Source organism: Cebus imitator, unplaced genomic scaffold (assembly GCF_001604975.1).
Source record: "Cebus imitator isolate Cc_AM_T3 unplaced genomic scaffold, Cebus_imitator-1.0 Scaffold517, whole genome shotgun sequence".
Lineage (NCBI taxonomy): Eukaryota > Metazoa > Chordata > Mammalia > Primates > Cebidae > Cebus > Cebus imitator.
Window position 1 is genome coordinate 503,765 of NW_016107832.1, and position 24,437 is coordinate 528,201.

Sequence of the window (24,437 nt, forward strand, 5' to 3'; positions counted from 1 at the left end):
TCCTGCCAATTTTTCCTTTCTAGTAGATATAGGGTTAGGAATCTTCACACTGCACTCTCATCATTCCAAGCCATTCAGTTATTCAGTTAGCTTACAAATAGATACTACACATCTACCATGTGCCAGGCACTGGAATAGACACTAAAGATACAATGGTGGGCAACAAAAGATGAGGATTCTCAATGTGTTCTAGCAAGGAAGAGAGACATTAAAAATCACCTGCAAGCAAATGTAAAGCTCCAGCTATGACGCATTACATGAAGAAGGGGTATGAGGTGTCATAAGAGCCTAAGATAGATTGATGTGAGTTAGTCATGGAAGTCAGGGAAGGTAGGCTTCCCTGAAGAGGTGATGCATGAGCTGAAAACTGAAGAATTAGCAGAAGTTAATCAGATGAGGAAGGATGGGAAGAACCTTCTAAGTAGAGGCTATAGCACTTGCAATTGTCTTGTGGTAGGAAAGAGAATGCCAAGTATTAGAGAACTAAAAAGAGGAAAACTAAAAGAAAACAGAGGGGACTTAGCACAAATTGAGACTGGAGAGACAGAGAGATAGAGAGGGACGAAATCATGCATAGCTTTATATGCTTTATTATGAAAAATTTTCTTTTTACCCTATGAGCAATAGAAAGCCACCAAAGAGAGCTGTGTGTGTGTGTGTGTGTGTGTGTGTGTGTGTGTGTGTGTGTTGGTGGGGGAGGGCAGAGAGGAGGGGATCAGATTGGAATTTAAAAAGATCATTTCTGTTGTATTATGGAACAGATTAGATGGGGCCCAAGAGTAGTGGCAAACAGTTCAGTTGAGAGGCTACCGCAGTATTCCAAGTGAAAGATCATGGTTACTGGTCAGAGTGGTAAGTGATGGAGACAGAGATAAACTGGGGGAGCCAAGAGATATTTAGGAGCTATGATCAATAGGACAAGATTATGGTTTGGCTATGGCAGGTGAGAGAGAATGAAGGAGACAGAGGGAGAGAGACAGGGTTTGCATAATTTAATGTATGATAGTGTAGGACCATTCACTGAAGGAATATCGGAAGAGGACCCAGTTTAGAGAGAAGTGAATGAGTTCAAGTTGGAGCATGTTGAGTTTGAGGTGTTAATAAGATATCCAAGAGATGATATGAAGTAAACAATTGGTTATAAAAATGTGGAGCTCAAAGTAGAGATCTGGTCATGAGATATAACTTTGAGATTTATCTGTGTCAAGAGATACAACTTTGAGATTTATCTGTGTATAGGTTGAAATCCTAGGTGTAGAGAAACTATATAGTGAAAAGAGAAGAGGTCCTGGGACAAAGCCTTGGTCAGGTAAAATAGGATGAGTCTAAAAATGAGTGGACAGAGCGGTAGGAGAGAATGCAGGACTGTGTTGTGTAGTGGAACGCAATGAAAAGAGTATTTTCAATTCACTACTACTAAATAAATGTTAATTTGGGGGTTCCTGATTAAAAAATTTCAACCTAGTGTTTAAATGAGTGATAGAAAGTTGGCCAAGTCAAAGTCAACTGTTTTTTGAGCACATACTCTGTATGAGAAGCTATGCTAAGTGTTTTACACACATTAACTCATATCTCCTAACAATTTTATAGGATAAGTATTATTATGATCGTCATGTTATAGAGGAGGAAAATGAAGCACAGAGAGGTTAAGCAACTAGTCCATGGTTATGTAATGAGTGTGAAAGTGATGGAACCAGGATTTAAAACTAATCTATTTGAATCTAAGGTTGATTTTTCTTTTTTGGAATATTTTAAACTACACAGTTCCATTTCTTTAATAGATATAGGATTATTCAAGTTATCTATTTCTTCTTAACTGAGTTCTTATAGCTGTGTCTTTCAAGGAGTTGGATCATTTCCCAAAGCTAATCTTCTTAATCAATGCACTACTGTAGCATGCATCCCTTTTTTAGGAATGTTTATATATCTTATGAAGTTACTATGAAATGGATGTCCTCTTACCAGTTACTTAATCAGGGTGCTATGAGAGCCACATAGAGATTGTAGAAAGTAAAAAAATTATCTTATGGAAAACCAAGTTATCACATGATTTGATTATATCTGTGATACTGTCTCACAAAATGAACAGAAATTATAGAGCCCTTTCTTAAAGAATTGTCTCTGGTTTCAAAAGCCGAATCTGAAATAACACATTCTTTCTGATTTTTTTTAGTTGTTCCTGAAAATACGACAATTCAAGAAAGAAGTACAACTCTTTCACAACAGATAGATATGACCACTCCACCTCAAATTACTGGACTAAAACCACAAAATACTGCACATTCCTCTACAGTGTTGTCTCAAAGCATACCTATATTTGCAACTGATTATACAACCATATCATATTCTAGTACAACATCTCCACCTCTGGAAACAATGACTGCACAAAAAATTTTAAAGACACTGGTAGCTGAGACAGCTACATTTGCAGTAGATGTTTTATCAACTTCAGCAGCCATCTCTATGCCTAACCAGAGTATATCTGTAGATACTACTACCAGTTCCATGAAAAATACAAAATCCCCATCTTCTGAAAACACAAACACAACAAAAATGGCTGAAGCCATGGCTACTGAAATCTTTCAACCACCTACACCTTCTAATTTCCTATCCACATCCAGACTTACCAAGAATTCGATTGTATCTACAACTTCAGCAATTAAATCTCAGTGGGCTGTTAGGAAGACAACATCTTTACTTCCAACTATTGAGTCAACATCTATGTCTACAACATCTTGTCTGAAACAAAAATCCACAAATATCGGGGCACTCTCTATCTCCACAGCTGGCCAGGAGTTTGCCGAATCTACAGCAGCCGAAACTGTACCTTGGTTGACAGTGGGAAAGACTTCACCTGCAGCTACTCACATTGGGACTGCATCAGCATTCCCACCTGAGTCTGTGCTCATCTCCACAGCTGCTCCGGTAGATTCTGTATCTCCTAAAAACCAGACATCATCTCCATTGGCAACAACTGACAAGAAAATAGCATTTACAGCCCATTCATTAACTCTCCCAACTAGGCTTATTGAGACCACGCCTGCCCCGAAAATAGCTGAAACAGAATTGACATCTACAAATTTTCAGAATGTCTCTTTACCCAGAGTAGAAGATGGCATGTCTACATCCATGTCTAAAGAGACCTCCTCTAAGACTCTTTCTTTCTTAACATCCTTTTCATTTACTGGGACTGAGAATGTACAGACTGTTATTGATGCTGAAGCTACACGTACAGCCTTAACTCCTGAAATCACACTTGTACCTACAGTGGCTGAAACTATGCTTTCCTCCACAGTCACAGGACCAGTTTATACCCAGAATACACTTACAGCTGATGAACACATGCTTACTTTGATTGCCACTAGATCAGCCTCCGCATCCAAAGCACCTGGGTCAGTTCCCACATCCACAACTGATGAAGATGCCCATCTGTTCTTCACCAATGAGACCATTTGGACTTCCAGGCCAGAGCAGACCCTGCTGACATCTATGAACACAACCACCATACTCACATTTGTGCCTAATGAAAATTTCACATCAGCATTTCATGAGAGCACTACTCATGAAGAACATATATCCACAATTACTAATATTATCACCCCACTGAAAGCATCTCCAGAGAGTGAAGGTACCACTACCACTGATGCTACCACAGCCAGATATGCAACAGCTGTATCCAAATTGACATTCATGACCAGTCTGCCTGAGTTTAAACTTACCACCTTACTACTAAAAACAGTCCCTATGTCTACAAAACCTGCAAATGAACTTCCTTCAATATCAAGGGAGACTGTTGTTCCATCTGTAGATATAATATCTACTCTTGCTTACATTCAACCAAATTTTTCTACTGAGGAAAGTGCTTCTGAAACCACACAAACAGAAATAAGTGATGCAATTGTATTTGGAGATACAACAACTCCTGTACCAAGGTCAGCAACAACACAAAGCTTTAATGCCACTGTGACAAGAAAAGAAGCAACTTCCCATTATCTTATGGGAAAATCAACTATAGCAGCAGTAGCTGAGGTTTCTCCATTTTCAACAATGCTGGAAGTGACAGATGAATCAGCACAAATGGTGACAGCTTCTGTCACTGTTTCCTCTTCTCCTGATATAGAAAAGCTGACTACCCCATTGGATAATAAAACTGCACCAACTGAGGTGAGAGAAAGTTGGCTTTCAACAAAATTGGTGAAAACCACACCTAGGAGTTCATACAATGAAATGACAGAAATGTTTAATTCCAACCACACCTATGTAGCACACTGGACTTCAGAGACATCTGAGGGCATTTCAGCTGGATCCCCCACTTCTGGGAGCACACATATATTCAGTGAATTCCTGGGTGCTTCTACCACAAGGATATCAGGAACCAGTTTCCCCACTACCCCTACAGACAGGACAGTTACGTCTTTGTCTGATGATATCTTACCTCCACAGCCTACAGCTGCTCATTCCTCAGAAACCCATATGCCTGTTACTCATATGTTCTCACTGCCAGTTAATGGCAGTTCTGTGGTGTCTCAGGAAACTGAGGTTACCATGTCTGAGCCGTCTACACTGGCCAGGGCTTTTTCTACATCTATGCTCTCAGATGTCTCAAATCTATCATCGACTACAATGACCACAGCATTGGTACCACCATTGGATCAGACTGCTTCCACAACCAGTGATATTGTGCCTTCCCACAGAGACTCGATTCATACCACTTCAAAGGCCACAGTAATCTCTGTCAGGAAGACATCCATGGCAGTTCCTTCTCTAACAGAAACTCCATTTCCTTCACTGAGTCTCTCCACTCCTGTGATAGCTAAGGCTAAGACCACCCTTTCCTCCACCTCAGTTGATACAGTAACCCCATCTACACACACTCTTCTCTGCTCGGAACCTCCCCCTGACAACATTCCTACTGCGTCCTCCACTCCTGTGATCTCAACTATGTCTACACTAGAAGTAACTCAACCCATATCTCAAGTAGAAGAGACTTCTACCTATGCTCTCAGCTTCCAGTATACTTTCAGTGGTGGTGGAGATGTTGCCAGCTTAACTACTGGCACTGCAGAGACCTCTGTTGTTGATGAGACCATGCTCTCACACACCTCTGCCAATAAGCTTACTACTTCAGTAGACAGTCACATTTCTCAGTCTGCCACATATCGTGTACACACACCAATGTCCCAATTGGCGACTAGCACCTCTACCTTATCTTCCAACAAAGACCAGATGACCATCTCCCTGGGAAAAAACCCTAGAACTGTGGAGATGACAGAAATGTCCTCATCAAATAAGTCTTTTATTTCATACTCCCAGGATACTCCGTCTTTGGATACAGGATTTTCTGAGACCACAAAAATTTCCAGTTACCAAACACATTTGCCTTCAGAGATTCCACTTGGGGCTTCCTCTGATGGAAATTCGGCTTTATCTCCCACTTCTGTAAGCACACAGATTATACCTACCTTGACCTCAAGTAACACAGTAGATGTTCACATTCCAGAAATATCTACCAGTCTTGGGAAAACAGCTCTCCCTGAAAAAGAGAACACGAGTGCCCTTTCAGCATATACACCCAGGACAGTGGAAATGATGGCAAACTCCACCTATGTGACTCACTCTATCTCATATGGCCAGGATACTTCATTTGTAGATACCACAACTTTCAGCTCAGCCAGAATATCAGATGCTATGGATATCAATACAACTTTTTCACACCTGCCTTCACTTAGTACACAACCTGAGGTGACTTCAGTTGCCTCTTTCATTTCTGAAAGCACAAAGACTTTCCCTGAGTCCTTGTCTCTTTCCACAACTGGATTATATAATGACAGTTTTACAGTTCTCTCCGACAGGATCACTACAGCCTTTTCTGTTCCAAATGTACCTATAACACTTCATAAAGAGGCCTCCATGGCAACGTCCACTCCTATTTACCAGATGTCCTCATTGCCAGTTAATGTAACTGCCTTCACCTCCACAAAAGTTTCTGACACTCCCGCAATATTAATAACTAAGTCTCCTAAAACAATGCATCCAGGTTGTTTGAAAAGTCCCTGCACAGCCACTTCTGGGCCCATGTCTGAAATGTCCTTAACGCCAGTTAATAACTCTGCTTTCGCTCCTGCAACAGTCTCTTCTGACACTTCCACAACAGCTGGGTCATTCTCTACTTTATTGTCTTCAGTTACCCCCATGATTACTATGACCATGCAAACATTGGATGTCACACCTGTGACATATGCTTGGCCTTCTTCAAAAAACAAAAGGGCTTCTTCTGCTTTCACTACAGAAATAATAGGGGTACCTTCCAGGATCACATCTACAACCTTTTTCTCTCCAACAGAGCCAACATTGCCCTCTGTGAAAACCGTTCCAACCACTATTATGGCTGGGATAGTGACTCCATTTGTAGGCACCACTGCCTTCTCTCCACTCAGCTCTAAGAACACTGAAGCTATTTCCTCCATTCCAAAAACCACATTTTCACCATTTCTGTCAGGAAGTCAACAGTCATCACAAGCAGATGAGGCTACAACTTTCGAGATATTATCTGGGATTACTGACAGCTCCCTATCTATGGTAAACAGTGGTACAGGGGCAGCTCTCACAAATACTTATTCCAGAACCACTGTTCCTGAAAATATGATTTTACCTACTCATGCAGATAGTGTCCATACTTCCTCCAGTATTCAGGTTTCCCCATCTCTGACTAGCTTTAAGAGTACTTTTGGACCCACAAAAAGTGTTAAAACGACCGCCATTTACCTATCTTCTAATACTGGAAAGATGACTTCCTTGTCAGAAAAGACTTCCTTAACAAACCATGCCACATCTTTGAATACCCCTGTTTCATACCCTCCATGGACCCCATCCAGCACAATTCCACCCTCTTTGACATCATTTCTCTATTCACCTCATAGTACTGAAGCTGAGCTTTCTACTCCAAAGACCTCTCCTCCTCCCACATCCCACATGGTTGAATTTCCAGCTCTGGGAACAAGAATCACATCTAGTAATACCCAATCTCTGCTTATGACTTCCTGGAACATGCCCATAGCTGAAGGTTCTCAGTTTCCAATTTCCACCACTATTCATGTACCTACATCCAATCAGATGGAAACGGAGACTCTACACCTTGTTCCTGGGACTTTGTCAACATTCACTGCCTCTCAGACTGGTCTAGTATCTAAAGATGTCACGGCAATGTCATCTATTCCTATGTCAGGAATTCTTCCTACCTATGGGCTTTCTGAGAACCCTTCAATATCAACATCTTTAAGAGCTATCCCTACCACTTTGGCTGACATTAAGCACACAGTTGAGAAAATGACCACATCTGTAACTCCTGGGACCACACTCCCATCGAATCTTTCTGGTGCCACTTCAGGATCTGTAATTTCAAAGGCTACTACTTTACCCACTCTGACATGGCTCTTATCTAGCCTCCCTTCTGGCTCCCCTTCATCAGCTGTATCTAATGTCCCTCATGTTATGACTTCCTCTACAGTAGAGGTGTCAAAATCAACATTTCTGACATCGGACATATCAGTGCATCCATTCACTAAATTGACAACACTACCCCCTGCTACTATAAGCACCATACTCACCCAGACCACTCCTGCATCTACACTGGGTGGTATCACTACTGGCTTCCAAACTTCTTTTCCTATGTCTATAAAAGTCACAGATGACATTGTGTACATTTACACACACCCTGAAGCATCCTCCAGAACCACAGTAACTGCCAACCCCAGGACTGTGCCTCATCCTTCATCCTTCAGTGGAAAGAGCATGTCACCTTCTACAACTGACCACACTGTATCTGCTGGTTCCATGTCTCTGCCTAGCTCTACAATAACATCTTCATGGAGCAGAATTCCAGGTGCATCATCACTCTCTACTTTAATTATTCCTAAGCCCACAGTGGACTCCCTCCTAAATATAATGACTACTACATCCACTGTTCCTGGAGCCTTATTTCCACTCATATCCACTGGGGTGACGCATCCTTCTATAGCAACTGTGTCTTCACCAATATTGTCCTTTTTTGAGACCACGAGGTTAGATGCCACACCTTCCTTTCTATCTACAGAAGCATCAACTTCGCCTATTGCCACCAAGTCCACAGGTACTGCTCCATAATGCATGCGGTGTAGCCCCAACAGAATTTATGTGCTATGGGTCATGTGTTCTCCAAAGTGGCCAGTTCTTGGAAGACAGAAAAGAGTGAAAGGTGCAGGTGTTTCTTATCTCCTTCAGACAGTGAGTGAATGCCTTGTCCAAATACAAAGTTCTCTAGCCATCTTTCTTGTCTTTGCTTTACTGAAATATAATGCAAATGTATCTTTTCACTCAGCATGGCAATTTTGAAGCCCGCTTTCCGCCTGTTTTGCTCTTGAAATTCTGACTCTGATTCTGCCAATGTGCACATGGACTAGGAACCTCACCACATGCTGACCACACACCAGAAAACACCAGAAAAAAAAACATCAGAAGATACCCTATCCTGCCTTTTGGATTCCTTTTATGCAGGTCTCAGACTTCTCCAATCCCTACCTGCAGCTGGCTAAGAGAGCTTGTCCAAGGCCAGGGAATATTTGGCTTTCATATTGTTCACATTTTGAATGTTCCTGCACCTTTTTTTTTTTTTTTTTTTTTTTTTTTTTGATATGGTGTCTCGCTCTGTTGCCCAGGCTGGAGTACAGTGGTGTGATCTTGGTTAACTGCAACCTCTGCCTCCTGGGTTCAAGTAATTCTCTGCTTCAGCCTCCCAAGTAGCTGGGACTATAGGTGCCTGCTACCATGCCCAGCTAATTTGTGTATTTTTAATAGAGACGGGGTTTCACCATCTTGGCCAGGCTGGTCTTGAACTCCTGACCTCATGATCCACACACCTTGGCCTCCCAAAGAGCTGGGACTACAGGCACGAGCCACTGTGCCTGGCCTCCTGCAACTTTAACATTTTACAATAGAAATTTGAAAGGATACACAAGAGCAAGAGGGAAATAAGGAGAGGAAAACCTAAAGCAGAAAACAAAGTTCAGGAAGAAAAAAACAGTTATTTTCTCAGGGCAAATGATCTTCTGAGATAACGTTCAGCTTGGTCTTTGAGTGGACTGGAAATCTGTTGGCCAATGAGAGTAGAGAATTGGTGGGATTTGTGGAGTGTCTGGCAACTAGAAATCAAATTGCCCAAATAATGAGAGCAAAATTGGGATGGTAACATCCTTTTTGATATGAGTCAAAAATGTTGGTTTTTGACCTTGGAGTTAAATTAAGCTAAGTTTAGGCATGAGACGTTATTATTTGGTTTACTTTAAAACAGAGAACACTTTTCACCAAATTTACAGAAGTCAAATTTTTTGAACTAAATGAATAAAATTAACCTACTTATTTTTAATTACAGTTTCCTTCTACAATATTGAAATGAGCTTCTCTGTCTTTGTTGAAGAGCCAAGGATCCTTATTACCAGTGTTATAAATGAATTTACAGAAAATTGGGTAAAATAATCTTTTGCATATTTATGGTATATGTAAATATATATATATATATATTTATATATATATATATATGACAGAGTATATTAAAACCAGGCTTTACTTTTTTCTACCAATAATCAATTTCACAGCTGAGTAGTTTTTATTTTGTTTTTTGCTGCAAATCTGTCTATTCTGTAAGCAACACCATGAGAATGTATGCTATCTCTCTTTCATAGTGCCAGTGCTGAAAGCTTTTATGGAATGTTATTATTTTCATTTGTTGAGATCTGTACATTTCCCTCCACTGACACAAATTCTAAGTCTTGGTCAAATTTTCCTATTTGGGGAAAGTGGGAGAGCAGTAATAACAAAATATATGCCATTGTATTTAAGTATTATTGTTTTCTGTATTTTATTTTTTCTCTTTCCAACACGATGAATGTTTTACTTATTCTTATTTTTTTCTTGATATGACTAATACATACTCCCTGTAAAAAAAAATCAGACATTGACCTCTAAAGCCCAGAAAGTAAATGTCCTCTCTAATACTGCTGTATGCATTAATTCCTCTTAATAGTTTAAGATACATTCTTTTAGATTTTTTCTATGTGCATTATAACATTGATGCATGTGTGTTCTTTTAAAAAATAATTCTAATTGTACTAGTTGTGCTATTCTTCAACTTGTTCCACCTTCTCTGCACTTAACTATGTATCTTTGCATGTATTCATGCTGATAAATACATATCATACACTTTACCAGATGCATAGGATTTCATTGCATGGTTGTATTATAGTTTTTTTTTAATCCATTGGTGGACATTTAAGTTGTTTCTATCTTTTTCTCTATTTAGAAACAATGCTGGGCTAGACAGTGTGGCTCATGCCTGTAATCCTAGTACTCTGAGAAGTTGAAGCAAAAGGATTGCTGGAGCCCAGGAGTTCTAGAGCAGCCTGGGCGACATGGCAAGATCTTGTCTTCTTTAAAAAATAAAATGTTTAAAAAAGAAACAATGCTGAAAACAATTCCCTAGAAATAAATTTTGGGACCCTTAAGCATTTTTATTGGATAAATTCCTAGAATTGGAATCAGTAGATGAAAGGATGTGAACCTTTCACATTTAAATAGCTGTCACTAAATGGCCTCTCGGATAGGCGACACCAACTTGCACCATCTCCCAACAGCAAATAATCATATCTGTTTCCCCTCTTTTCCTGTCAGCACTTATTTTCAAGTGTCTATGACATGGTTATAAATATTCGAAAATGGATGGGTGTATTAGTCTACTCAGACTACCATAACAAGATACCATAGACTGGGTGACTTAAACAACAGACATTCATTTTCTCAGTTCTGGAGGCTGGAAGTCTAAGATTAAGGTGCTGGCAGAGTTAGTTTCTGGTGAGGCCTCTCTCCTTGGTTTGCAGATAGCCATCTTCTCACTTCTGTCATCACGTGATCTTTCTTTTGTGCACATGCATCCCTGGTCTCTCTTTTTCTTCTTATAAGGACACCAGTCTTATTGGATTAGGGCTCCACTTTCATGGTCTTATTTAACTTTAATTCTGTCCCGAAAGGCCTTATGTCTGAATGTAACAACATTCAGGGTTAGGGCTTCAACATTTGAGTTTTGAAAAGACACAATTCAGCCCATAACAGTAGGTAAAATGTAAATTGAAAAACTCTGTGGAGCAGATGGAAATGTTGAGCCAGCTGAAATAATGAGTGCAGCTTAATGATCACATCATCTCAGGTGACTTTGCTCGGTTAAACCAGAGGAGCAGAATACTAACACTGATTTTTCTTTGTCTTGTACAGTTGAATTCTATATTTCAGGACAGCGAATTTTCTCTTGCTAATCTGAAAACCCAAATTAAAAGCAGGTACGTGAATGACATTTACTGTGGGTCAAATGGCAATTTGAGGGCATTTTGGGTCTGTTCCTATCTGGAGGGGATTTCCAATGTTTATGCCTGAGATTTAGGGCTACCACATGTTTAGTTGCATCTTTTTTTCCTGAGTAGCTTCCCTTTGGCATGAGGAAAAAATTATATTACTATTGTAGGGCATAAAATCAATGGGAGAATAAAACAAAAGAAAATCAATAGAAGTCGTGCAGTTAGAGTGAGTTACCTCTAATGCCACTTTCATCTCTAAGATTCTATGATTCTGTGACTTAGACAAAAATCATGCCTTGAAATGCTATGGATGGACAATGCATGAGGATTTATACAGCCTTTTAATTTAAAATGATTCACTTTCAGAAATGAGAAATTCCAAAGTCAACTTGAAATGTCTAAAGCAAGAATGTTGACTAGTCCAAGATTTGCTTGGGGTACAAATTTCGAAAAGTGATTGCCCTGAAATGGGCAGGCACTGAGTAGTATCATGGAAACTATGGCAAAGGCAATTGCTTACCTGGGAAATATTCCCTGTATTCTTTCCCTGCACATATACTAGTCATCTGTAAAGGGACACCTGGCAGAAGGTCTTTTAAAAATAGGCATGGCTCTGTTCAGCCATGGTAAACTGATTTTTAAAACATAAAATGCTACTGCCTGTCTCCTGTACACTGGGACTTTGGTTTCCCTTACATATTTGAGTATAAATTGTTAATTATTAATCAAGTATTAATTCATACAAGTATTAATAGGTTCAAGAAGATTCATATAAATGAATGGAGGTAAATCTATGGTAGGTTATTGTCTTAATCAGTTTTGAGTTACTATAACAAAAATACTACAAACTAGATGGCTTAAACCACAGAAATTTATTGCTCACAGTTCCAGAGACTGGGAAGTCCAACATCAAGGGTTGGAAGGTTCGGTGTCTGGTGATTGCCCTCTTCTTTTTGTGTCCTCAAGTGGCAGAGAGCAGAGAGAAAGAAAGCTCTCCTGTCTCTTCTTATAAGGGCACTGTTTCAGAAAAATTCAAATTTTTCTCTCCACTGTCATACCAATGCAACAATCACCATAGGAGACTTCTACGACCAAATGTGTGGGGATTTCCCCCCAACACACCAAGCAGCTGACACTAGTTGGTTGTCCTCCACTTCAATTCCATTCTGGTGCTATCCTCTTGAAGATGGCTTCAGATCTCACAGGTCCTCAAGACTGCCCCTCACCCCAGACACCAATCAAAAGTCCAGGCCTCCAGAACTTCTGACTAACTGACTTCAACTTGGGGTTCCCATGACACCCTCTTTGAATTTGATTAATTTGCTAAAGTGGCTCACAGAACTCAGGAAAACAGTTGTTTATTGGTTTATTATAAAGAATACTGCAGAAGATACAAATGAAGAGATGCGTAAGGTGAGGTAAGGGACAAGGGGCACGGAGCTTCTGTGATCTCCCTGGGTGCATCACCCTCCAGGAACCTCCATGTGTTGAGCTATTGGGAAGTTCTCCAAACCCAGTCTTCTTGGGATTTTATGGAAACATCATTATGTTAGCATTCCTTTCCCGAGTCTCATATGAGGCAAGACTGTCTGGAGAGGGTCTTAAGACTCACCATCAGAAAGGTGAAGAAAGATTAGAGTTCTGCCTTGGGGCAGGTGAAAAGAGGGTGGGAGAAGATAAGAGAGATTCTGTTTGCTGAAGCCAGCTTCTGAGGCCTAGCACACCCAATATTATAACAAAAGACTGTAACAAAGGCTATGGGATGTGCCATGATGTTTTCCTCCAATTATCTAATGATGGACAGTTGAGTAATTTCCACTTGTTTGTACATTTTATGCACTTTTGCTGTTACCATTATGGAGTAGATTCCTGGATGCAGGGTTACTAAGTCAAAGGTTTGCAACCATTTTGGTGTGCATATAATAAGCAAGCCCATTGGAAGTGTTCCTCTGGAGCCTCAGCATTATTTGAATTTCAAGCTGGGAGGAGTCTACTGTTCTGCCTCAGAGTTGCCTTTCTCCTGATTTTGTGCTCTGTATACTTGGTACTATATTTCATTTTCCTATACTTTTGTAATGCTTTTGATACAGGGACATTTCAGAGGAAGAAATGGTCATGGATCAAGCTATTGTAAGTAATTTTTCAGAATGAATCTACTTGTGACCTATCCTATGCCTGATTAGATGTAAGTCAATAGCTCTTCCACCCAAGTGTATATTATCAGGCGAGGTTCTGTTGTGACAACCGGGGGTAAAATTACATTACTTCCTTTGGGACTTGCACAAAAAGCCATCAGGAAAACCATCTCCTGCTTTTCTGAACTATCCATTTGGCAGCTTTTTGAGGCACATTTTCTGGTCTACAGGAGTGTGGAATGACTCGGGGATTGTAAATGATAAATGAATTTCTTAGTTGTAGATGTCTTGTAAAAAAGCCTAGCTCTTCCAAGAGTGACACAATTGTTTGCAAGACTGGCATTCACACAACAAATCCACCCTCTATTTGTCCAGATTTGAAGCCAATGTGTGATAAAACTATCTCCCATCATCCTTGCCCCAATTCTCAGTTCTTGTTGCACTGCCTCAAAACTTTACAATAGCGCACTCTAAAATGAGTAGCAAGCACACAGCTTTCCAGATACTTAAGTATGACTTAAATATTTTGATGATACACAATACAATCAAGCCCACAGTACAGGGGCCAGGTGCAATGACTCACACCTGTAATCCCAGAGATTTGGGAGGCCGAAGTGGGAGGATTTCTTGAGACCAGGAGTTCAAGATCAGTCTGAGCAACATAGAGAGACCCCATCTCTACAAAAAGTAATTCTAAAATATTAGCTGGGCATGGTGATGCCTCCTGTAGTCCCAGCTACACAGGAGGCTGAGGTGTGAGGATCACATAAGCCCAGATTTCAAGGCTGCACTGAATTACGATTGCACCACTGCACTCCAGCCTTGGTGATAGAGCAAGACCCTGCCTCTTAAAAAACAAAAAGCCTGTAGTGCATTCCAAATTATCCATTGACATTAAAAATATTTTATGTAAATAGCTGAGTCAGAAATTTTGCTGTAACACATTATAAATAACATAACTAAAATTCCTATCAATAACAGGTGTAAAATCCTTTTGATGATAATGGGTCAAGCTGCCTGGGTTGGAACCCCTGCTTTCCCACTTCCTGCCTATGAGAACTTGGGCAACTTAATTAACTTCTCCATGCCACAGTTTCCTCATCTGTAAGATGAGGGCTGTTGGAAGGATAAGATGAGATAATCTATGTTAAGTGTTTAGCACAGGGCTTAGAACATAGTAAATGTTTGATAGTGTTTACAATTGTCAACAGCATGTTAATATCTAGATACAGAAGGCTTAGATTCTGCTCCCAGTTCTGTGACTTGTCAGCTGTGTGGTACTGGGCAGACCATTTAACCTCTCTGTGACTCAGATTCCTCATGTAGAAAACAGGGTGACAGTCCCTGCGTCCCTGCATTGCCCACCCTGCAGGGTTGGTGTGAGGAGTAAATGCATTGATGTTTTTAAAGGTAGTTTGTAGATGGTCATGGGTTACATAAATGTAAAGCATAATTATATAATTGTTATTAACAATAAGCCCTGTATTCTGTGACATTTGTTTAGAGATTTCAGTGACTATGAACTTTTCTTTTGCGTTAGCTGGAACAGAGAGAAGGACAAGGAATGGCTACTATTTCCTATGTACCATACAGGTAGGAACTGAGTTTATTAATAGCTGGTACATTTAGTTCTGATTTTCCTTCCATTTAATTCCGTATGTATGGCCAGATGGCCAAAGTTGTCAGAAGGAGATCAAAGTACCCAACGATTATTTCACAGATGCTGTAATTAGGCCCTTGCCTTCATGAAATCTGTTGTTTTGGTTGGTCGCAGCACAGCCTAGCAGCCAGCCTGCTGTTGCTTTGCAATGAAGAGAAAATGGGGTGGTCATAATCTGGGTCGGGAGAGTGAAGTGTTTGCTGTGGTCAAAAAGGTCCACGAAATACTTGACAGAGAAGTTGGAAGCAACAACAACATGGAAAGTAGCTTCAGTTCTGTTCAGATTCGTGGTCCAGCTACTCCCAGAATGCTTCCTGATGTGTTTGATGCACATCAGGAAGAACGTATAGCCAAAGAAGACCGATGAAGAGGTCTTTGAAATGGAGTAGAGGGTCTGTTGCAAGCAGGAGGGGACGTTTAAAATGAAGACTCCTCTGCGGACTGGAAAGATGAAAGCTGAGAAGAGATAGGCCCCAAAGGAAGGAGATAGGATGAGCAGGGACTTCACCAAATATGGGTCAGGGGAGGGGGAAACATCACTTAGAGTAGACGTAGAGAGAAGTTTTGAGCAAGTACAGACATGTCTAACTTGCAGCTGGCAGGACACTTAGTAAATATGTTCTTCAACAAGCTGTATCTACAAATGGAAATGGAAGAAAAATATAGGTAAGTTTTTAAAATCCAAAATGTGCTTCTTAATGGAATATTAGAGGAATTCAGAATATTTGAGGATCTTGCTATAGAGGATAGAGGATGAAGTCAAGGACAGCCCTAACCTTTCATCAGTGATCTTTTAGTGGACATAAAAACTAAGTCTTTGTGACCATGGGAAACGTTATCTTCCTGAGGCTGAGTTCCGTCTTCTGTATTATGGGAATGATAATAGCATTACCTCATACGGTTGTTGTGAGAATAAAGTGAATCAGAACATGCGGAGGAAGAGCTTCACAAATGTTAGCTACTATCACTATCATTATCATCATTATTACTTATTATAGAAGTGAGCCTTCTTCAGAACACTTCTTTATAGACTAATTGAGCATCATAGGCCTATTTGCCCTATTTTCTTAATGATGGGTAAATTGGAGACCAGGAGAATAAAAGGTTCTATCTGAAATAATAAATCCTGAGAACTCCATCTTCTCTTTTAATTATTACAAACTCAGAGAAATCTCAAGGCTAGCAATTTCAGCACAATGGATACATTAGTGACCATTCTTTTGAAAGTAGGTTTTGCATTGTCTGTTTAGGATAAGAGAAAATTTATCAGAACATTTCAGTATGCTGTCTTCCATCACTTCTTAGGATTGTCCACTTAATAGCTGTAAAATGTTTGACATTTATGAACTACCAATTAAATCAGCAGTACAGAATTTCAGCACTGCAGGCGAAGTTGCACTTCGTTGACATAACTCCAACAATCTTTCTTTTTTATTCTGCTTTGTAGCTGTGTTTGTCAGGTCATCATAAAAGCCAGCTCTTCCTTAGCATCCTCTGAATTGATTAGCAAAATCAAAAGTAAAATACATGGCAACTTCACGCATGGAAACTTCACACAGGATCAATTGACGTTATTAGTAAACTCTGAACACGTTGCAGTGAAAAAACTAGGTAATTTTTTGGGGGGGTGGCTATTGCAGTACGAATTTACTTCTTTTATTACAAAAGTCATAATGTATGCCTGGTTAAGGATTCTGAGTTCCGAAAGGAGAGAAGTCATCTTTATGTTCCTTTCTATATCCTTGGTACCCACTTGATCTGATGACCTTTCTACCTTTAAGAATTTATGGAAGAACAGAGTGCTGGAGGAGTTACTAAAGTCTCTGGTCATGGGTATTAGCAATGGTCAGTCCATCAATAGAATGGAAGAGTTTTCTCTGTTGCATAAATACCCAGAGACTTAAAGAGCTTCCTCATTAACACACAATAGATGCCCAATAGATACTTGCTAATTTATTGATTGATTCAGCCACATTATTCATCTTGGCAAGTGATCTGGATACTGTCCCAGATTTCTATCATGGGCATTCTCTGATTAGCAAAGCTTTACTGGTAAAAGTGAAAGGCTAAAAGGTCACTCCACCTCCTTCCCAGTGCAGCTTTGTTCCTTTTTCCCAATAGGCTGCTATAGAAATCATTAAACTCACATAGCTCTAATGCCAGATAACACACACAGGCATCAGAATGCACAATCCTTGGCAATAGATTAAGTATCAGAGGGCAGCCTGTGATGGTGCAGGGGAGAGAGTGAAATGGAGGGCAGAAACGTGTGGAAGCCACAGGCAGAGCCCACCATGTACGTGACACTAACAAATGGATCCTAAGAGTGAGAGGAAGGCACCTTTCACCCTCACTCAGAATGGAGAGTGAGATGGCTGAGCAAAGCTGGCTGGGCCACTTCTCACACCACTCTCTTAACACTTAAGGGAAAGATTTCCAGAATCAGGGTCATGAAACCCAGCGAGTGCTCAGTAAAAACTGGGAACTTATCATATAGACTTAGCCCAGGTCACATTTCGCTTCATGTGACAGCCAAACCTTGCCTTAGCAGCTGTCTGTGGAAGTTTGCCCTGTCCCTCAGCACCAACATCAAAAACAGATCCCCAGGCTGCGTGCAGTGGCTTACATCTATAATCTCAGCACTTAAGGAGGATCACTTAAGGTCAAGAGTTCGAGACCACCCCGGGCAATAAAGCAAGACTCTGTCTCTACAAAAATAAAAAATTAACTGGACTTGGTGATGCACACCTCTAGTGCCAGCTATTCAGGAGGCTGAGGCAGGAAGATCACTAGAGGCCAGGAGATTGAGGCTGCAGTGAGCCATGATCACACCACTGCACTCCAGCCTGAGTGGCACAGTGAAACCTCATATCACAAACAAACAAGCAAAACAGACCTCCTCTGTCTATATTGATAATTTCAGATACACTGAGTTTACTAATACAAAATCCATCCCAGAGTTGATTAAGAAGGGGGCCATTCCAGAGAGAGAAGTTGGCTTACAGTCTCATCTTCGGACATAAAACTGATAACAGTGGGTATCTCAGAAGCGGGGAAATTGGTAGGAGGGGACTTTTGACTTTTGACTCTACACTCCAATATGTGGCTTGAATTTTTTCAATGCATATGTATTGTTTTAAAAACAAGACAAAACAATGTCAGGTGAGGTGGCTCACGCTTATAATCCCAGATCTTTGGGAGGCTGAGATGGGAGGGTTGCTTGAGGCCAGGAGTTTCAGACCAGCCTCTATAACATAGCAAGAAGCCGTCTCTACAAAAAATTTTAGAAAAACTTCTCTCATCAATTGGCTGTTTTAATAAAAAGGATTAAATATGCGGCTATATTGGGTGGTTTATTATTAAAAAAAAACACTCCATGTAATGATATTTTCAATAAGTCCTGATCGAAATGGCAAGGTAGAAAAAGTTTTCTTTTTAATTTGCTGCTCTTTACGTGCAGCATAATAATAACATTCATAATAATATATATTACTATATTATATTGTTATATAGTAATATTAATAATGGATGTTCATAATACTTTTCAGTGACTCTTGCCCTTTAAAATGTGCATGCATTTTCTCTGTAGAGCCTGGAAAATGCAAAGCTGATGAAACAGTCTCTAAATACAAAGGGACATATAAGTGGCTATTAACCAACCCTACAGAGACAGCCCAAACTAGATGCATAAAAAATGAAGATGGAAACGCCACAAGAATCTGGTATGTACAGGCCAAGTTCTAATTGCTAATTTAGATACACAAAGATCTGCTTAATTGGGGACATGTTTCTATGTCATTTGTCTGAGCGTGCTCCCTTCCTCCATCTCTAGTGCCAATCTTTGTCTATTACCTTTTGGATCTGTTTAAACATACACGTGCAACATAATAAGAAAAATTTTCAAGGAGACAAAAGGTAAAAGTTACCCATCATCCCAGAAGAAAATTCAAGAAAACAAAAGAGAAAAATTCACCCATACCCCCATTGCCTGAACAAAGCTCTTTTTAGGTTGGCATGCATTTTTTTCATCTAGCCTTTCTCTGTATGCCTTTAAATTTTATGTAGTGGTAATCACTGTCCTCATATCAATAATGCAATTTACCCTTCCATTCAATGGTTTATTAAACATTTTCCATGTTTTACATTCATGATCTTAATGTTCGTTTCAAAAAAAAAAAACAGCCTTGGAAACTATCTAGTTGATGGGCCATAGTAATTTACTAAATCACTCTTCTATTGTTGACTTTATCATTTTCCTTTTTAAAATCATCAGCCCTCTTTTCTTACTCTCTGCTGTTCATGATTTATGCCATTAACTTAAGTGGGCAAGACTAGAGGGGCAGCAGATTTTGACAGAGTTAGCTAAAAAGCCGTCTTTTAGAAAGCAACTTCAAGGACTTTCCTTTTCCTCCCTGTGTCTAATCAGTTGGCAAGTCCTACAGCTTTGATGGTCCTAGTCAGAGCCCACATCTAGCCTTTCTTTTCCAACCCCACTGCCACTACTTTGGTGCAAGCCCTTATTGCCCACTCTTAGAGCCGTCTCCCTGCCATCTAACTGCACAGTACACCTTACCCGCTCCACCAACTGTATCCCACGCTGCTGCCAGCGTGATTTTCCTGAAGTATGGCTGCTATCATGCCACCGTCCTGCTCCAGTTTGACATTGCCTCAAGAATTAAATCCAAACCCCTCAATATAGTCCATCAGACCATGGGCTTCCTCTCCTGCTGTCTCACTCAGCATTCTCCCTCCCTTTACCATACACTCCAGTCAAAAAGGCCGTTTGTTGTTCTGAGCTCAATGAGTGCTTCCTAGTGTCTCTTTGTCTGCTTGTGCTGTTTACTCTTCCTGGGGTTGGGGACAGAGGTTTTTCACTACCTCTATCGTTTCTACCTTGTCCTCCAAGCTCAAATGCTGAAAGTAACATCTCTTTCCATGGTGGTTTGGTAGATTCAGTTTTGTTTTTACAGCTTTTCATCTTATATTTGCCCTAAGTTAGAGTAGTTACATTTAGAGTTTTAAACCCCCTAATTATAAGCGCCTTGAGGGATGGATGAAACCCTGCCCTGTTTGTCTGTGCTACCTATTAACATTTCTAGAACAGAGTGGGTGCTCAATAAATGTGTTAGCTGACTTGAAACGAACTGGTTTCAATTGGGTGAGGCATGGGGGAGGGTGGATGATGAAGGAAAATGGGCTGTAGAGGACTCTATACTAATTGTTTTGAGTGAGTTAATATGCTGAGATAGAGACCACATTCCAACAGGAATTTCCCCTTTAAAAAGGATAAGAAGGGATAGTGAGAGTAAAGAGTCATGTCTAGAGGGGCAGCATTTCTGCCTTGACTCTTGGTCAGCAGAACATTGCCATGCCCCATTCCCAGCTCCCTTGTCTGTTTATCCAACCCCCTTCTCCCTTCCCACATGTTGATCCCAGATTCACTTGCTCCCTGATAGCAAAATTGCTTCATTTCACAAAATAATACTGGGCTCCCACCTTTGCTCTCTATGCCAGGAGGCTGGGGACAGGCGAGGAGAAGGCATGCCAAGGATATACCTGTTCCGTTACCATTTGCTTTAAGACTATCCTTGCCTCATCCTCTGATGAGAAAGCTCTTTCCTCTCTTTTTCAGTTTAATCAGCATCAACACGGGCAAATCTCAGTGGGAAAAGCCAAAGTTTAAACAATGCAAATTGCTTCAAGAACTTCCTGACAAGATTGTGGATCTTGCTAATATTACCATAAGTGATGGTAAGATTGTTCTGTACATATAAGACAAATTATGGAACTTCGATTACTTTGCCTACTTGACCTCAAACCAAAGACAGCATAGGCAAACCTCACTTAGGAAAATCTACCTTACGAAAATCCAGTTTCAGAACCAAGGTGATTAATGTTGGTGGAGGTGGTGATGGTGCATGAGATGTTAGGACTATCAGTGTTTTCAGTGATTTTTGTTTGTTTTTGTTTTATAGATTTTTTTGAGACCGAGTTTCACTCTTGTTGCCCAGGCTGAAGTGCAGTGGCATGATCTCGGCTCACTGCAACCTCTGCCTCCCAGGTCCAAGCAATTTTCCTGCCTCAGCCTCCCAAGTAACTGGGATTACAGGTGCCTGCCACCATGCCTGGCTAACTTCTTATATTTTTAGTAGAGGCGGGGTTTCACCATGTTGGTCAGGCTGGTCTCAAACTCCTGACCTTATGATCCGCCTGCCTTGGCCTCCCAAAGTGCTGGGATTACAGGCATGAGCCACCGCGCCTGGGCTTTTTTTACTTTTTTGGCTAATTATTGTTTTTATTTATTTTAATTAAAAAAATGTAATAGGTAATACTCCACCGAGTTCAATATTCAAAAAACAAAAAGAGTATATGTAAAACGTCTCTCTCCCACTGCTGACCTCAGCCATTCAGTCACTATCCACAGAGACATTTTATGCATTCATAATGGCATGTATATGTATGTATACACATATACTCTCCCTCACTTTTTGTACACAAACTGGAGCATGCTATACACACTATTCTTCACCTTCCTTTTTTCTCTTAACAGTATATTGCAGAGATTATTACATATAAATATATATAAATTTATTGTATATAAATGTATATAATCTCAGTATATAAAGAGTTTCCTCATTCTTTTTTTCCCTCTCTGCATTCTATTATACCACAATAAATGTGCCGCAATTTAGTTATTTAACCTGTTTCATGTGGATGAGTATTTAGGTTGTTAGTAACATTTTTTTTTTTGAAAACATGACTGTACAACTATTTTTGTGTTTTTTTTATTGTAGGGAAAATAGTATAACATACTTTAAAAAACTCACATTTTTGATGTTATATAAGATGCCTTGGAGACAGCATTGTCTAAGCAGCTAATATAGAAGGTTGCATTTCTTTCAAAAATACATTTGTAGACCATGTTAGCTTTTATTTTGGTTTGTGACACTGTTAGCATATTTCATATTATGAGGTAAAGAGATTCAAAATAAAGAGTATCTCTTTAAAATAAAAACCCCACTGCTTCAAAGAATATTACACATGTCACAATTTTGAGAAAGTAGGGTATACCTAAAGCATAAATCCTTGAACGTGGAATTGCTGGGTCAATCATACTTTTGATGGTGTCAAAATGCTCTCTGTAATAGTTACAACATTTTAGATTCCCATTTGCAAGGTATTACAAGTGCCTTTTTTACAACTCCTTCATCAACACAGCATTTTGTTATCAGACTTCTGGATCTTTTTTCTGATTCGATAAGCAGAGATCGATATCTCAATATTGTTTAGATACTTTTTAATGGAGATATTCACATATCATAAAATTCACTCATTTAATGTGTACAATTTAGTGGGTTTTTAAAAGCATATTCACTAGATTGTGCAACCGCCATCACTAATTCCAGAATATTTCTCCACCCCAAAAAGAAACCCTGTATTCATTAGCAGTCTCTCCATTTCTCCCTGACCCCAGCTCTGGGCAACCACTAATCTACTTTTTGTCTCTATGAATTGTGCCTATTTGGGGCATTTCATGTTTCTAAGGTTCATCTAATGTTGTAGCATGTATCATTGCTTCATTCATTTTTATGGCTACATTATATTACATTATATAGATATACCACATTTTGCTTATTAACTCATCAGTTGATGGACATTTCTTTTGCACCTTTTGGCTATTATTAAAAATCTGGCTATGCACATTTATATGCAGATTTTGTGTAGACATACATTTTCAATTTTCTTGGGTATACATTGAAGAGTAGAATTGCTAGGTCATATGGTAACCCTATGATTAGCTTTTTGAGGAACTTCAAAACTGTTTTCCACAGCAGTTGTGCCATTCTACATCTTTGCCAACTCTGTATGAAGGTTCCAATTTCTTCACATCCTTGTAAACACTTATTATTATCTGTGTTTTAGATTATGGCTGGTAGTAATGCCCCCCCAGAACACCTTTATTCCTGAGTTTAGTAATTTGTGTGTTCACTTTTTTTATCTTGGTCAGTCTAGCTAAAAGTTTTTTAAAAATTTTGTTTATTTTTATAGACTTGTTTTTTAGAGCAGTTTTAGAATCACAGCAAAACTGAGCAGAAAGTACAGAGCTCCAGCATATACCCTCCCTCAACCACATGCACAGACTCCCCCACCATCAATATTCCCCACCAGAGTGGTACATTTGTTACAACTGAATCTACACTGACACATTGTTATCACCAATAGTTCATAGTTTTAGTGTTCAGTCTTGCTGTTGTACATTGTGTGGGTTTGGACAAATGTATAATTACATGAATCCACCATTACAGTGTCATCTGGGATATTTTCACTGCTCTAAAAGTCCTCTATCGTCCACTTATTCATCCCTCCTTCATCCCAACCCCTGGAAATCACAGGTCTTTTTACCATCTCTGTGTTTTTGTTTTTTCCAGAAGGCCATATAATTGGAATCTTACAATATGCAGTCTTTTCAGATTGGCTTTTTTCACTTAGTTATGTGCATTTAAATTTCTTCCATGTCTTTTCATGGCTTGGCAGTGCATTTCTTTTTGGCACTGAATAATATTCCATTGTCTGGATGTACCACAGTTTATTTACTCATTCACCTACTGAAGGACGTCTTGGTTGCCTCCAAGTTCTGTTAACTATCAATACGGCTACTATAAACATCTGTGTGCAGGTTTTTGTATGGATGTTAAGTGTTCAACTCATTTGGGTAAAGAACAAAAGGTGTCGTTGTTGGATTGTATGATAAGAGTATGTTTAGTCTTGTAAGAAGCTGCCAAATTGCCTTCCAAAGTGCTGTACCATTTTGCATTCTCATCAGCAATGGGAGTTCCTATTGTTTCACATCCTTTCCAGCATTTAGTGTTGTCAGTGTTTTAGATTTTGGCTATTCTAATAGGTATGTAGTGGTATCTGATTGTTGCTTAAATTTGCAATTCCTTAATGACATATGTTGTTGAATAGCTTTTCATATGCACATTTGCCATCTTTATGTCTCCTTTGGTGAAGCATATACTATAGGCTGAATGTGTGTGTGCCTCAAAAATTCATACGTTGAGATTCTAACCCCAATGTGATGGCATTTGGAGATGAAGCCTTTAGGAGGTGATTAGGTCATGAGGGCGGAGCCTTCATGAGTGAGATTAGTGCCCTAATAAAAGAAGCCCCAGAGAGCTTCTTTGCCCCTTTCACCATGTGAGGTTACAGTGAAAAAAATGGAAGTCTATGAGCCAGGAAATGAGCTCTCACCAGACATTGAAT

General features: G+C 39.8%; 1 protein-coding gene across 1 annotated transcript in view; it reads left to right on the plus strand.

Annotated features, from left to right (window-relative positions):
* The window catches only part of ADGRG4 (adhesion G protein-coupled receptor G4), a 112,328-nt gene that overhangs the window by 35,902 nt on the left and 51,989 nt on the right, over window positions 1–24,437 (plus strand). Inside the window, exons 4-11 of the mRNA XM_037733336.1 lie at window positions 2,174–8,128; window positions 9,407–9,501; window positions 11,299–11,363; window positions 13,469–13,508; window positions 15,054–15,106; window positions 16,621–16,784; window positions 18,763–18,895; window positions 20,806–20,924. Of these exons, the coding sequence (XP_037589264.1) occupies window positions 2,174–8,128; window positions 9,407–9,501; window positions 11,299–11,363; window positions 13,469–13,508; window positions 15,054–15,106; window positions 16,621–16,784; window positions 18,763–18,895; window positions 20,806–20,924 (6,624 nt within the window). The remainder of the gene's footprint in view (window positions 1–2,173; window positions 8,129–9,406; window positions 9,502–11,298; window positions 11,364–13,468; window positions 13,509–15,053; window positions 15,107–16,620; window positions 16,785–18,762; window positions 18,896–20,805; window positions 20,925–24,437) is intronic.